Here is a 14762-nt window from a genome sequence, read left to right on the forward strand (position 1 = left end):
AGCTGCCACGTACTAAACTTTGAACCACTTGAAAGAGGGACGGGCCAGGTAAAGGGGTCACGTGGTCGCACAGGTAGCTTCCCTACAAAAGCGGTGAGCGTTCAGCCATTGCTTCGCGATGGTGACTGCGGGAGGCTTCACATAAAATCTCACAGGCGACAAAACTTTGGATTTACGGGCTCACCTTTGCGCTCAGGTGTCAGAGTAAAGGCGTTTCTACCTCCCGCGTCCCGCTCGCGTCTCACATCCCGCTGATCTTCAGTCCCTTTTAGTCTCGTTTAGTATTAGATTAGTTTTCTGTGTGTTTGCGGTTCTTTTTTTAAAAATTCAGATGACGGCGCAGGTAGACTACCTGGTGGTGGTTTTCACCGCCACATCTGGCGCGAGCGGAGATCTCCTGGGGTCTGACGAGAAGGAGCTCGTGCAGTTGGTTTGGCAGCTCGTGGATGTAAAGAACAAAAAGGTAAAAACTCACTTGTAGGCTGCTTGTTCTTACTTGCTAATCATCGTGACTCCAAAGCAGGAAATGTGGTGTTCAAAGGAGTGGACAGGTGGACTGCAAACAGCGATACATGATGTCAGACCAATATTAATAAGGAAAAAAAAAGTGTGCCAGGGGGATTTTTGTGGGATTCCTCCTTACACGCACCTGTTCAGAAATCATTGTTCGCTTTAATTACAAAAAACCTTCTGCCTTATGTGTAAGACGTTTAAATTGCTCCTTTGCTGCTTTCCACTGTGATAATATCTATGTAGCAAACACACATATTTCACGCTGGTTTTATTATATTGTTCCAAAGCCTCTGAGTTTCTAGCTAGGCTGGCTGTTTCAAGGCTGACTTGTTTTTTTCCTCTCTGAACCAGTTGGGCAAGGTGAATGAGCTCCTCATAAAGCCTGACCTCTCAGACTTGACAGAAGAAAAAGAGGAGGAGGATGTGGTGGAGGAGAGCGTGGAACAGGAGAATGGATCTGGAGCAGACTGTGTGTACAAAGCACCGAGCGTTGATAAAGCTTTAAACATGGTAATGTCTTCAAAGTAGCCAGAAAGCCATTAATAGGCCATTTATAGATTATTAATTACAGTTACAGCACTGGTTAAAGCAGCTGTATTAAAGTCCATACCTCTAAATGTTTTTACAGTTTCATCTGCAACTGACAAATGAGGTGAACAGCGCGGGCGCAGGCACGTCGGTGTGTTTGTGTACAGACGGGCAGCTCCACATCCGCCAAGTGATTCACCCCGAGGCCGCGAGCAAGGTGAGCGGGGCGGGGGAACACGCCTAGCAGCCAGGGCGGATGTTTCACTCACTCACTGCTGCGGGAGCCTTCGACGCTCTCAGAGGGCTGTGTTGTGTCAGCACCGCACTGCTCGCTGAACTTTAATGTTAACACTGAAAGCTGATCTACAGGAGAAGCCACTGCGGTGACACACGCCCATGCGTATACCGCACACTCGTGCACATAAAAGACAGGCACACATGATGCTCATGAAATTTCTCCTGAGTGCCTTCAAACTGTGTGTTAATGATACAAGAAGTAGGCAGTGCATGCTCTTGTGGCCTGTGCAAACATGAGTTTCACAGCAATAAAAACAGAAGCTGCTGATGGGCCTTTCACTCACACTGTATTCCTCTCCAGAACATCCTGGTCCCAGACTGTTTCTACTCTTTCTTTGACCTTCGGAAGGAGTTCAAGAAGCACTTCCCCGCTCCTGACCTCAAAGCTCTGAATGTCCACACCATGGCAGAGTGTATCCTTTTAACACGTCACCTGTTTAGATTAACATTTCATGTCCTGTTGCCTGTTTACGCCGTCTAAGTCATGGATTTCCAGACATTTGTTTTTTTTGCTCGATTGATTTGATCCGATTGATTGGTTCTTTCTCATACTGTGCATTGCATTACCCTCAAAAATCCACAACACACGCATTAAGCAGTTGGCTGTAGGGATAAAGGTTTTGAAATGCAAATAAGGAAAGAGTGGCAGCACCTTACTAAGCCCTTAGTGAAAGAGTGTGTGTTTACCCAACAGGACCAACCCCATACACACACACACACACGCACACACAGGTATAGGAAGAAAAACACGTGAGTGTATTGCTGTTCTGTTTTCACTTTTTTCATTTTTTCACACACCTGTCTATTCTGTCATGATTTGGGAAAAAACAGATCAGACCTAGTTTTAAAAAATGTATTAAACCAGCAACAGAAATTATTTGGGAGCAGGCGAATGACTCCGCTCATATACAACCGGATCTTCTTTTGAATAGGACAGAGGGCTGGCAACTCTAAATGCAGATGAACCTCCTGGTTAAATGGAACTCAGTTACCAAAGAGGGCCTGGTTACGGCCATGATGATCAGTGTAGCGATCTTGCGGATATCCTGCCTTTTAATACTCCAGGTTGATTCAGAGAAGGTGTAGAAGAAAGCTGAGAGAGTGGGCTCCACCCAAAGCATACAACTCCAACTAAATTGAAAATGGACTTAGGAAATGAGAGAGAGGAAAAAAAGAAGAAATCAAACGTCCAATCCTGCTGGACCACGATGCATTCATGATTAATAACACTGTCGCTCTCTTGCTTGTGCTCCTTAACCACCTCCTCCTCAGCTCTTAGTATACCTGTTGATGTGCCCACCATGTGGGACCCCTCTGCCACACCGGATCCATCGGTCCCTTTGCCTGCAGAAGTAGCCACACAGCAGCTTCAGGTTATGTCCAGCGTTGTCCTGGCACTGCTATCCGAGCCATTTTGTAAGTACCACGTACATTACCGAGTAATGTTAGCAAACACATCAGTAAATCGATTTACTACTAATGAGTTCCAAAACTGTGTTACTTTAAGTAAAACCCTGCTGTGAACTAAACTAGAAAATCAATTAGGACCTCTTTTAAGGATAACTGAAATTTCCTTTAATCATTTTCCCCCCCAAAAATGGATGATCCAAGATTCATAGTAGTACTTTTGAGCGTGCCACTTAACAAACCGGTAATTAAGAAAGGAAAGAAATGTAAGGTCTTACCTGATTTAGACTTTAACCATTTGCTTTGCCTTTTAAAAACGGTCTCAGCTTGATTACTTTGTGTGTTATCATGGTGACTCTGTCACTTTGCTGTTGCAGGCCACACGTTTTCGAACCCCGAGAGAGTTAGTGAGAAGTTCGAGAGCGGCACTTGGTGAGTAACATTTATTAAAGATACACGTTATTTTTGTTCCCTGATAATCCACTGTAATAATACCTGTGTGTGTGTGTGTGTGTGCAGCAGTAAAATGGAGAAAGTGTGCGACAACACGGTGATCCGAGCCAGAGGATTGCCGTGGCAGTCTTCTGACCAGGATATCGCTCGATTTTTCAGAGGCCTCAACATCGCCAAGTACGTTGCTGACATCTTTAAAGGCGCACATTTTTACACTGTTTATCATCTTTTTTAAATCACTGATGACACCCAGAAAGCTGCTGCTGACAGAGGTTTTCAGAGAGGCTTTATAACCCCCTTCATATGCTGTGCTCTTCTCTTTAGAGGAGGGGTTGCATTGTGCCTGAATGCTCAAGGGAGGAGGAATGGAGAAGCTCTGGTTCGCTTTGTGAGCGAGGAACACAGAGAGCTGGCGTTGCAGAGACACAAACACCACATGGGGAATAGATATATTGAGGTAAGGCGTCTGGACACAGTAGAATCAGCCACATCACCAAATTATTGTCCCATCACTAAACATCGTTCCCCTCTATCGGCAGGTTTATAAAGCGACAGGAGATGACTTCCTGAAGATAGCAGGAGGTGGGAAGTTCATATATCTGTTAGCTTAAGTGCAGCCGCCTGGTTTATGTGTGTATATAGTGAAACTGAGTTGAAAAAGAGGACTTTTGAAGTCTTTGAGATCTTCTATGGTGCTATTTTATTAATACTTCAGCAACTTCTTATATGAGCTTGAATTCATGTATTTAGTAATAATGATTTTTAGGAGTTGAAAATGTTTCAGGACCTTTGTAAATGTCTCCAGGTCCATTGGGATTTTTCCTTCATGCCACTTGTAATCTTAAAAGAAAAATTATTATTAGCACAAAAAGCTGTTGGTTATGACTCAGTGATACCATTTAATGGCAACACAGCCTTTTATGAAGGGCAATAAGTTTGTCAACAAGGCACAGCTCATCACTGAGTCATTTGACCTGAATATTAATAATTTTACTCACATGATGAACGCCTCCCAGAAACCAGAAGTGACCTCATTACATAAAGCTAAAGTTTATCGTCATACAGATGAGAGATTTAGACGATTACTCAAAATCACAGAGGCTTGAAAAGTCAGATTTAGCATCACTCTTATCAATTGCAGAAGAAGAAGGAGGCCAACTAACACTAGTTGAACGGGCTTGCCCGTGTCATTCTCTCTGTGTCAGGTACGTCTCATGAGGTAGCAATGTTCCTGTCCCGCGAGGACCAGATCATAATGAGGATGCGAGGCCTCCCTTTCACCGCCACGCACGAGCAGGTGCTCGCCTTCTTCTCGCCAGAGGATGAACTTAAAGAGACGTGTCCCGTCAGCGGGGGAAAGGACGGCATCCTGTTTGTTCGCTACCCAGATGGACGTCCCACCGGCGACGCGTTTGTTTTGTTTGCCTGTGAAGAACATGCTCAGTGCGCCTTGAGGAAACACAAGGAAATCCTGGGGAAAAGATATATCGAGCTTTTTAAGAGTACGGCAGCAGAGGTGCAGCAGGTACGCCGGGGTGTTTCTTCGCTTTGTTTTACGGTGTGCGGTTGAGTGAAATGTGCTTGATTGTGTGCTCACTTGTAGGTTTTAGAGGAGAAAAACTGTTTGTTTATTTGGCCACAGCAGCAAAGAGTGACAACGTGAGGGTGTGTTTCTTATCTTCTCAGGCAGTTGTAGGCATTATAGGAGAGAAGCTCATGGGTGGGGACCAGTAAAACAAGGTGGACTGTGTGTGCATGTTTCCCTACAAACGGTTATTCTAGCTGCTCCTTTCTCTTTTGAACTTTCTTTCGCTCTTTGTGTCTCTTTGGCATTCATTTTCTTATCTTTCTGGACTGATAAGCAGACAGTCCACCTACATATCTATGCAGAGGCCTTTCGTGGTGTGTGTGTGTGTGTGTGTGTGAGACACTTGCGAGGTTTATTGGTCCTCTCCAGAAATGCAAACACGCTGGTGTCCTGTTGGCACCACGCCAGCTCCTGTCTGACGTTGCGTCATATTTAAACACAGCTTGGACTTGGCTTTGTTCTGCTTGAGATGTTTGCTTTTGAGTTATAGTTAGTGACTTTTACCTGTCAGTACTAGAGGAGAAAGGGTTTCCTAAAACTTCACTGCGTACTCGGTAGGTTTTTGCTTTAGGCAGGGTATGTAATTTGAAACTGTGTCTTAGGTGCTAAACAGGTACTCCTCAACCCCTCTGATCTCCGTGGCCCCTGCCCCTCTGATGCCTGTGCTGCCCACGGTGTCTCTTCTGCCCCCTCCTGGTGGAGTGAGAGACTGCCTGCGGCTGAGAGGGCTGCCGTACACGGCGAGCATAGAGGACATCCTCACCTTCCTGGGCGAGTTTACACAGGATATCAGACCGCATGGAGTGCACATGGTCCTCAACCAGCAGGTACATGCAGCACCCACACTGACACACCCATTGACTCACATGCTTTCTAGCACAAATTTACAGGTGTTGCGGAGTAATCTCTGATTCGTCTCCGCTTTCAGGGTCGTCCGTCAGGTGACTGCTTCATCCAGATGACATCAGCTGAGCGAGCGCTCCAAGCTTCGCAGCGGCTTCACAAGCATGTGATGTCCAGCCAGCGTGGGGCAAACAGCCGCTACGTGGAGGTGTTTCCCTGCAGCGCAGAGGAGATGGGCCTCGTGCTGATGGGAGGCTCGCTCTCGCACACGCATACACACACACACACCCGGAGCAGGAGTGGGACAGGGCTCAGCCCGCCGCCATGTAAGTCAAGACGTAAGTGCTGCTGGGAGCTGGGTTGCTTCGGGACTGCAGGGTAGGTGGGCTCCTGCCTTGTGCAGGGTTGCTGGGTTTTTCTCCAATCTCAAACTGTGGGAAGATGAGGAAATCTGGTCTAACCAGGAGGATCGAAAACTGTGTGTCTGAGAGTTTGTGTTGGTGTATGTGAGTGTGTCACCTCTTTGTAATTTAGTGTGATTAAATTACCCATCTGCATGACCTAATAAACCTAATGGGGTAACCATCCTTTTTTCAGTTGTTGCCTGTGTTCACACATTTAGATGAAAATACTGTAGTTTGTTTTTAGTGGCATGTTTGTCGATCTCATAAATTCCACTCTCTTACACTGCTGAAGTATTTCATAAAAATCTGAAAGGGTTGGGAAAGTGTAAGCAAGACAGTTTGATTCCAGCTATCTTCATAAAACATCAAAAATGGCTTACATCTCTCTAATCTTATCAGATGAGTAGAGGTGGTTGTGGGATTAGGCCTCAATGGCCTGGCACACCTCTGGTGTGTGCATCTCCTGTGCTTCAGGAGCTGTGTAAAGGCTGTGGGCATATCTGAACGCTGGTGCGTAGATGGTGGATTGATCTCTGTGTGTGTAGTCCTTCGACTTAAATGTGGACTCTTAGTTTTCAAAAAGAGAGGATTATAACACGTCTAATGGTTATGAGCTGTTTAATATGAAATAGTTCACATTAGTGAAAGGGACACAACACAGGGATTCAAGGCTAGACATGCGGGTTTTAAAAAGGTCCATGATGAGATGAAATTAAATGTTGAAAATGCACACACAGACTGCAGGAACAGCCAGAATCACCATGCAAGGAGGATAAAGTGCTCAGGCGGCACTGTCCCCTGCATTTAGACAGTGTCTCTGTTCTCTGACAGCGCTGTGGCTCTCGTTTTGCTAATATTTAATACTTGGAAGGCTTTATGCATGAATGCATATGAGAAAGTATAAACCAGATGCTGCTAAACACTGACAACTGTCGAGTGAATTAAAAGCATCTTACCTGCTCCGAAATTACACAGAGGTGATAATAAAATACTGAAATAATGAAACATACAGGTTACAGGCCCATCGGTGGTCCAGTGTAGTGTACAATACGCTGACGCTTTCATTGTTTGCCACGTGCATACATTCAAAGTGTGTCAGGTGCTGAGTGATGTTGTGGAGGGTCATTGTTTGTAGATTTGCATGAGCACCTCTCCAAAAAACAAACAATGACCTTGCAGACTTCTCCACCATGTCTCTGTTCACGCGTGTCTCTGTTCGTCTGGTTAAAAATCTTTTACCTCTCCTCCTCGCCAGGTTTATCGCCACCATCTTATTCCTTCACACCTGCTCCACCTGTCCTGCCTCCAGAGGCTGCTGCTGCTCTCTACCCTCCCATTGGGCAGGTGGTCCTGGCTCCTCGCCCCCTACCACCAGGACATGCCTACTACCCCGCCTCAGCTCAGCTATACATGAACTACGCAGCCTACTACCCCAGGTAAACAATGGTATTTACAGATGAAGGGATTTATTGAATCAGAGATTAAATGGCTCAGCTTGTGAAAATATTTTCAAAAATGTTTAAATATTAAATATTTGCATTGGTGAATAGGTGAGAGGTCTGTTAGTGGAAGGTCCAAAGGGAAAACTCTCTTCATTGCCGAAATTATTTGATTTTATCTGTTTGAAAAGTTTTGATTTGTCTGATTAGTTCGCATAAAGGTCACAGAAAGTTATTGTTTTAACAGTGTGCAGGAATTCTCACAGTTTTTACCTCTCAGCCTTCAAAGCCTGAGGGGCTATTGTCGGCATCCTGCCAGGCGGGCGGGCAGCCTGGACACCTAAGTTTGTGAATGCTATAACTCGAGAACAAAGCGACATAGGAGCTTCAAATTGTTACCATAGTAATATCTACTAAAAATCTCAGATGAGTTCAAATCTCAGTGACCTTGACAGAGGTCAAGCTTTCTGAAAATCTTGTGAACTCAAAAAGAAATTCACCTTGTTCCAGCTGAAAATCTGTAAATACAGTGGGGCAAAAAAGTATTTAGTCAGCCACCGATTGTGCAAGTTCCCCCACCTAAAATGATGACAGAGGTCAGTAATTTGCACCAGAGGTACACTTCAACTGTGAGAGACAGAATGTGAAAAAAAAAATCCATGAATTCACATGGTAGGATTTGTAAAGAATTTATTCGTAAATCAGGGTGGAAAATAAGTATTTGGTCACCTCAAACAAGGAAAATCTCTGGCTCTCACAGACCTGTAACGTCTTCTGTAAGAAGCTTTTCTGTCCCCCACTCGTTACCTGTATGAATGGCACCTGTTTGAACTCATCATCTGTATAAAAGACACCTGTCCACAGCCTCAAACAGTCAGACTCCAAACTCCGCCATGGCCAAGACCAAAGAGCTTTTGAAGGACACCAGGAAAAGTATTGTAGACCTGCACCAGACTGGGAAGAGTGAATCTACAATAGGCAAGCAGCTTGGTGTGAAAAAATCAACTGTGGGAGCAATCATCAGAAAATGGAAGACATACAAGACCACTGATAATCTCCCTCGATCTGGGGCTCCACGCAAGATCTCATCCCGTGGGGTCAAAATGATCATGAGAACGGTGAGCAAAGATCCCAGAACCACACGGGGGGACCTGGTGAATGACCTGCAGAGAGCTGGGACCAAAGTAACAAAGGTCACCATCAGTAACACACTACAACGGCAGGGAATCAAATCCCGCAGTGCCAGACGTGTTCCGCTGCTGAAGCCAGTGCATGTCCAGGCCCGTCTGAAGTTTGCCAGAGAGCACATGGATGATACAGCAGAGGATTGGGAGAATGTCATGTGGTCAGATGAAACCAAAGTAGAACTTTTTGGTATAAACTCAACTCGTCGTGTTTGGAGGAAGAAGAATACTGAGTTGCATCCCAAGAACACCATACCTACTGTGAAGCATGGGGGTGGAAACATCATGCTATGGGGCTGTTTTTCTGCCAAGGGGACAGGACGACTGATCCGTGTTAAGGACAGAATGAATGGGGCCATGTATCGTGAGATTTTGAGCCAAAACCTCCTTCCATCAGTGAGAACTTTGAAGATGAAACGAGGCTGGGTCTTCCAACATGACAATGATCCAAAACACACCGCCCGGGCAACAAAGGAGTGGCTCCGTAAGAAGCATTTGAAAGTCCTGGAGTGGCCTAGCCAGTCTCCAGACCTCAACCCCATAGAAAATCTGTGGCGGGAGTTGAAAGTCCGTGTTGCTCGGCGACAGCCCCAAAACATCACTGCTCTCAAGAAGATCTGCATGGAGGAGTGGGCCAAAATACCAGCTACTGTGTGTGCAAACCTGGTAAAGACCTATAGTAAGCGTTTGACCTCTGTTATTGCCAACAAAGGTTATGTTACAAAGTATTGAGTTGTATTTTTGTTATTGACCAAATACTTATTTTCCACCCTGATTTACAAATAAATTCTTTACAAATCCTACCATGTGGATTCATGGATTTTTTTTTTTTTCACATTCTGTCTCTCACAGTTGAAGTGTACCTCTGGTGCAAATTACTGACCTCTGTCATCATTTTAGGTGGGGGAACTTGCACAATCGGTGGCTGACTAAATACTTTTTTGCCCCACTGTATGTACACATTTACCTGAAATATCCTTGATGCTTTGTGAGAGCTTACTGTTGTTTCTCCCATTAAGTAATCTTCCTTTCTCACATTAAATCAACCACTCCTGAATTTCTATAAAGAAATTTACGAGCCAACCGACGCTAAGCCGAGGCTGCCGGGTGGTGTTTACTTGTGGGTTGTTTACTGGTGGGTGAAGTTGCTCTCAGACAAACTCTCAGATCCAGGCAGAGCTTCCATTTCTCACATGTAGCACATAAGAGGTGGATTCCCCAGTCCTGGCATACCCCTCTGAATGGAAATAGTCCATTTGGTTTAGGGAGCTGCCTGTGTAGAGCTGCTGGACACTTATTTACTTGCTTTATTCATAAAGATATGCACACTTTGTACTGCAAGGCCGGCAGGTTAAAGACTGAGTGTTGGGCTTGAGTGATTCATATATTTATATTTCTCTCATAAAGCCCTGCAAAAGTTCAGGATGTGCATAAGAAATGTGGAACTGCTATCCACGCTTGATCTTCTTCATTCTTAGTCATCTTCTTCTTTGAACCGCCTGCATAGCATCAATCAAAATCAAAATAGTTTTACTTTCACTGAAACATGTTGTGTACATTAGTGAGTGATTAAAAACACCTAAAACTTGCAATAACTATAAAGGTTTTTTCCCATTTAAAAAAAAAGAAAAAAGAAAAGAGGTCGAGCATTTTGTACTTGGTTGAATTATATACTGCCAAGGAGAAAGGCTGGGGCAAGGGTAGTTAATGACTGAAGTCTGCGTTATCAAAGTACTTGGTAAACAAGCATTGACCTCTGGTTCTCTTTGGTGAGCCATCAGAGACTGAGAGAGCAGCTCACTCAAAGACAACACCCAGAGTTACTCCCAGTCTTGTTTTTCCTGAATCCTGCTGCATACGTTGTGTTTTCTGAGAAGATACATGTTTATGCTGGTTTTGTACTTAGGATAACAGTCTCTGTCCTTTTTCCCTTCTTGTTGTTTTCCTTTTTTTTTTCTTTTCCAGTCCACCTGGCTCACCTAACACCTTAGGTTTCTTCCCCTCCCCCTCCTCCATTGCCTCGCCGGGAGGCCTGGTGCGTATGCCCGGTCTGACCTACAACAGCAACGGAGTCAAAGAGCTCATAAATGCAGTGCAGGGTTACCAGGTAAGAGGTGGCGTCCTTCAAATGCACCGTGCACTTAGCATTTTATTAATGAAGTTCCTATAATGGAGATTTTCTGTGCCTTCAGAGCTCTCATACCTCACTGTAGGATCCAAAGTGTTGTATTCAAATCTCCTCGTATTATGGGTGTGTATTGTCAGGCATCCACTGTGTTTGCCCAGAGGCTATCAAACTAGTTTATCCTGTCTCCTCTCCCTGTTCTGTTACACACGGATTGCTGCTTGCTTCAACTTGAACTGGAGAATCTCAGATCTTATTTAAACCTGAAAGAGTACGAAGAATCTGAAGATAAATTATGACATGATAAGGACTACTTTAAGCAATATATTGAGACAGACTGGGTTTTGTTTTCTGTATTTTAAAGGCCTTTAGATTAGTGTCTATGGCTACATGTGTCTCAGCCCCCATCTCTATCATTCCTCCCCCTTCCTCATGCCACAGTATGCTCCCGAGGATGCTTTCATGCACGCCCACGGGCCCGTGCACACTCATGACCCGACCAGGACATTGCTTACGCAGCCCAAAGAATGGGTGTGTATTTAAGGTGTCTGAGGCAGGTGGCAGGTAAGGATTGGCTGAGGGATCAGTCAGGGGGATTTAATTTAGAGAAGGTGTTGTAGCTGTGGTTTTACTGGTCACCAGGGCTTACAGGGCACCATTTTCCACATTAATGGGGAATTTTCAGGTATTTCCTTTTGACTAGGTTAAATAATTGGAGGAAATCTCTTGGTTTTTAGGTATTTCATGGGTTTTCACATGGCGTTTGTTTAACCTTTTTTCTGTCCGCTCGTGAAGCCTTTAATGAAAACACTGAGCACCACATAGCCGACTGACCGTCCACTGAACCCTCTCCCCTTTGACTGTACAGGCATGGTCCTTTTTCTGCATGTCGAGACAGCGTGAAAGTCAAATAGCGGGCGCAAGAAACTCCTCAGTGGTGACATTTTCATCACAGAACAACATAAAAATATTGTGAAAGTGAAAGTAGCTGCTTTAAAGTTTGAATTGTTCTCTTACCCAGATAACCAGTAATAAGTCCTCATTTTTACTGTTACATTGCAGTATTAAAGATACATTTTTTTTAATGTTTCATACATCAATACAAGGATATTATAGGTACATAAAACTAGGTATGAAAATGTATATAGTTAACCTAAATTAAAAAAAAAAACAACTTACCTCCCCCCCTCTCAAAACTCCCCCTAAAACTAACTAAAATAGCATTTTGTACTTTATGCTCAATTTCTTTTTGAATGCATTAATCCTGAGGAGGTAATGACACAGATGTTTAGTGAGACTGCCATATCCACTTGGCTGTGAGTCATGTGTTTTTATTGTAACGCTTGTTCTGAGCTTCTAGAATTTTCCACCTGACAAATGATAATTAGAAACACTAAAAAGAACACAGAAACGAATAAAATTGAAACGGTAAAGACCCTACAATAACAGAAGGGAACTGCAACAACACACCTAAGGGCAAGCGCTTGGCAACAGTGAGAAGGAGAAACTCCCTTTTTGCAGGAAGAATCTTCTGGCAGAACCAGGTTAACTGTAATCTTATAGATATATTTATTAACGTCCTTTCTCAGACATTTGTGATTACCTGCTGCTTCACGCCAAAATGTCTGCTGCGAAACTGGCCTGCTGAAGAGTAAAATTACTTTACAGAACAATTGCAATAATACCTAAGGGGGCGGGGCTTAGTCAACGGTCAGATGGTGCTGTCGCAATGTGGTAGTGTAATAGATGGGTAATAACAGCTTTAGGTGATTGAGAAGGTGATGGGTAATGTCTGGTGCAGGTGCTTTTTTTTGTTGTTGTTGGGGGCTAAAACTCTTTCCTCACCCTTGTTCTTCTTCTCTCCGCAGAATCCTGCAGAGTCTGTTTCCCTCCTGAGCAGCAGTCTGATTGGTCAGTGCAGCTCAAGTGAGGCTCCTCTTATGTCACTACCTGCTCTCATGACCAAGCCAGGGGGGCAGTATTTGGATTTGACCCTGCTCTAGGGTCACATGTGATAATTTGGTATATGTCAAAGACTTGTTAGATTTTTTTTTAAATAGCCTTTTAGATGTGTTATTTATATCTTTAGCAACAGAAATTAATGTATTTTATACCAAATTCTCTGTGGCCTTAGCCAACAATAGCATTCTCATCTTATATTGCACATTGTGTATTTTAAAAGCTTTATAGAGATTTTTTAACCTGTTCTATTGTAATCATTACGGTACATATTTGTTAGCCAAACTAGAGAGGAGTGACTTAGTAGCAATTGAGCTAAACGTTTAAGCTTTTCTGTGAAGAGTGAAAGTGTGTGAGTGTGAAAGAGATGAGAATGAGTATTACGCATGGCTGTGTTGAGATGTTTTATTACATAATCTGTTAATGCAGTACATTGTATGTGTTTATATACATTTGATACAGTACACAGTGATTGTATTGGAAGCTTTAGTGCATGAAGAAGTTAGTAGTGAAACTTTAAGATGTTTACATAATGCCAAATATCAATGCACTGCTAATCAATAAGACTACTAATGAAAATAATAGCAGTATGTTTGAATGATATCCTATATGTTACACTGTGAGTTTGTCTGATAGCCTGGACCTTGTTATGAGGCCTCAATTTACAAAAACTGTGACATCTCACACTTCATTAGCCCCCTCCTTTATGTGTCTGACAAGGGTATGTTTCCATGCTGCGCCACGCCAAAGTTGCCTTGTTGTGTATTTGGATTCAGCTGAAAAGAAGACAGTCCCACTTCTCAGTAATTTAACTACAAATTTGCATTCTTCAAGAGGGCTCAGATCACAAGCTCTCAGCTTACTGTGCAAAGAGTAAAGCCAGAGCCGGTTTATGACCACTTCTGTGACATATTTTTAGCAGTCCATCACACTTTCCTTGTCTTCTTTCCACCGTCTACGCTGTTATTGGAGAACGTTTTTGAACAAACAGGTTGCTCTAAGAAATCTAATCACCGTACTTCTTTTGAACCTGTAGATTTTTAGGAAAGGCGAAAAGGAAAGGAAATGAAGGACGTGTCGGATATGTTTCATGTGAATTTAAATGCCGTTTATGCTCAGCATAAAGTTGATGTTTGGGCTTCATGTTTCTGTACGCATGTGCCACAGCAGGATTTAATCCTCCTCAGGACGCCCTACTGCAGGCATGCTGAAAAAGAAAAAAACAAACAAACAATAAACTTAACATGTCAAGTTTGTCATCCTCCAGCTGTTTGATTTCACTGTTTACCTTCTGATCATTTCACTTTGCCGTGTAGTATGCCTGTTTGTGTCTCATGAGGGTTTTTAAAGTGCAGGAGTGCAAATATGCAGGTGGAGCTTGTCTCGTGACACAACGTGGCTCAGGGCGAAACTGTGGGAACTCCCTCTCACTGTCCTCAGCGATTACCTCTGCGGTGCCCGCATACACATGCTATAGCAAAGAAGCTATTGTCATCTAGACACACTGAACACATTATGTGAGAGGATGGCCTCTCTTTTTACTGCGTGGAAAAGAGCAGAAAATAGATCAGGAAGTGGGAAGAGAGAAGGAAAGCAGACAAAACCATGTCAGACCCCCTCAGGGCAGAGTTACATTGTGTAATACAATCTTCTGCACCCCACCCAAATAATCTCTTTTAAAAACACTTAGTCTCCCACTCACAAAACACACACACACACTCACACACACACACACACACACACTGTCCAAACCAGCAGGAAGAATTTATTTATTTTTATCCATGTGACAAAGTTTTTCTCACCTTTTTGACGTCTGGAAAATAAATGTATTGTCTGTAAGATGTTGTGGAGAAATCCAGTGAAGTTACACTGGTATGAAAAAAGTGCAGATAAGTGCAGCTCATTTAGGGAATTTTTAATTTATTGATTGAACTGAGCACGTCTTAGATTTAAAGAATCAGAGTAGATTAAATCAAATCTTTTATTAAGAAAATAATCCAGGGTTTGTCAGGGACAGACAAC

The 14762-nt window shown here is 43.5% G+C and overlaps 1 protein-coding gene across 6 annotated transcripts; it reads left to right on the forward strand.

The window, feature by feature from the left end:
* Positions 1 to 89: 89 nt before the first annotated feature.
* Positions 90 to 12879, forward strand: esrp1 (epithelial splicing regulatory protein 1). Of its 6 annotated transcripts, none has more exons than XM_085422896.1 (16): positions 90 to 463; positions 865 to 1023; positions 1142 to 1258; positions 1640 to 1751; positions 2611 to 2754; positions 3123 to 3177; positions 3265 to 3375; positions 3523 to 3655; positions 3738 to 3780; positions 4404 to 4723; positions 5389 to 5613; positions 5715 to 5967; positions 7289 to 7469; positions 10622 to 10763; positions 11223 to 11345; positions 12650 to 12879. In XM_085422896.1, the coding sequence occupies exons 1-15, from the start codon at positions 332 to 334 to the stop codon at positions 11322 to 11324; spliced, it is 2229 nt and encodes a 742-aa protein (XP_085279022.1). In that variant the 5' UTR covers positions 90 to 331; the 3' UTR covers positions 11325 to 11345; positions 12650 to 12879. The 6 variants fall into 6 exon arrangements, with proteins under 6 accessions (XP_085279022.1, XP_085279018.1, XP_085279020.1 ...); XM_085422892.1 differs by having other exon boundaries at positions 11223 to 11312; XM_085422894.1 differs by having other exon boundaries at positions 5715 to 5955; positions 11223 to 11312.
* The last annotated feature ends 1883 nt before the right edge of the window (positions 12880 to 14762 follow it).

This window comes from Rhamphochromis longiceps, linkage group LG11 (assembly GCF_057381845.1).
Source record: "Rhamphochromis longiceps isolate RC_006_pf linkage group LG11, R_longiceps_female_GT1.1, whole genome shotgun sequence".
In the NCBI taxonomy this organism is placed as follows: Eukaryota; Metazoa; Chordata; class Actinopteri; order Cichliformes; family Cichlidae; genus Rhamphochromis; species Rhamphochromis longiceps.

Coding starts and splice junctions, on each gene's coding strand:
- esrp1 (XM_085422892.1), top strand. CDS start 332: ATGACGGCGCAGGTAGACTACCTGGTGGTGGTTTTCACCGCCACATCT. Junction 1,752..2,610: donor TGTCCACACCATGGCAGAGT/GTATCCTTTTAA, acceptor CCTCCTCCTCAG/CTCTTAGTATACCTGTTGAT. Junction 5,968..7,288: donor GCCGCCATGTAAGTCAAGAC/GTAAGTGCTGCT, acceptor CCTCCTCGCCAG/GTTTATCGCCACCATCTTAT.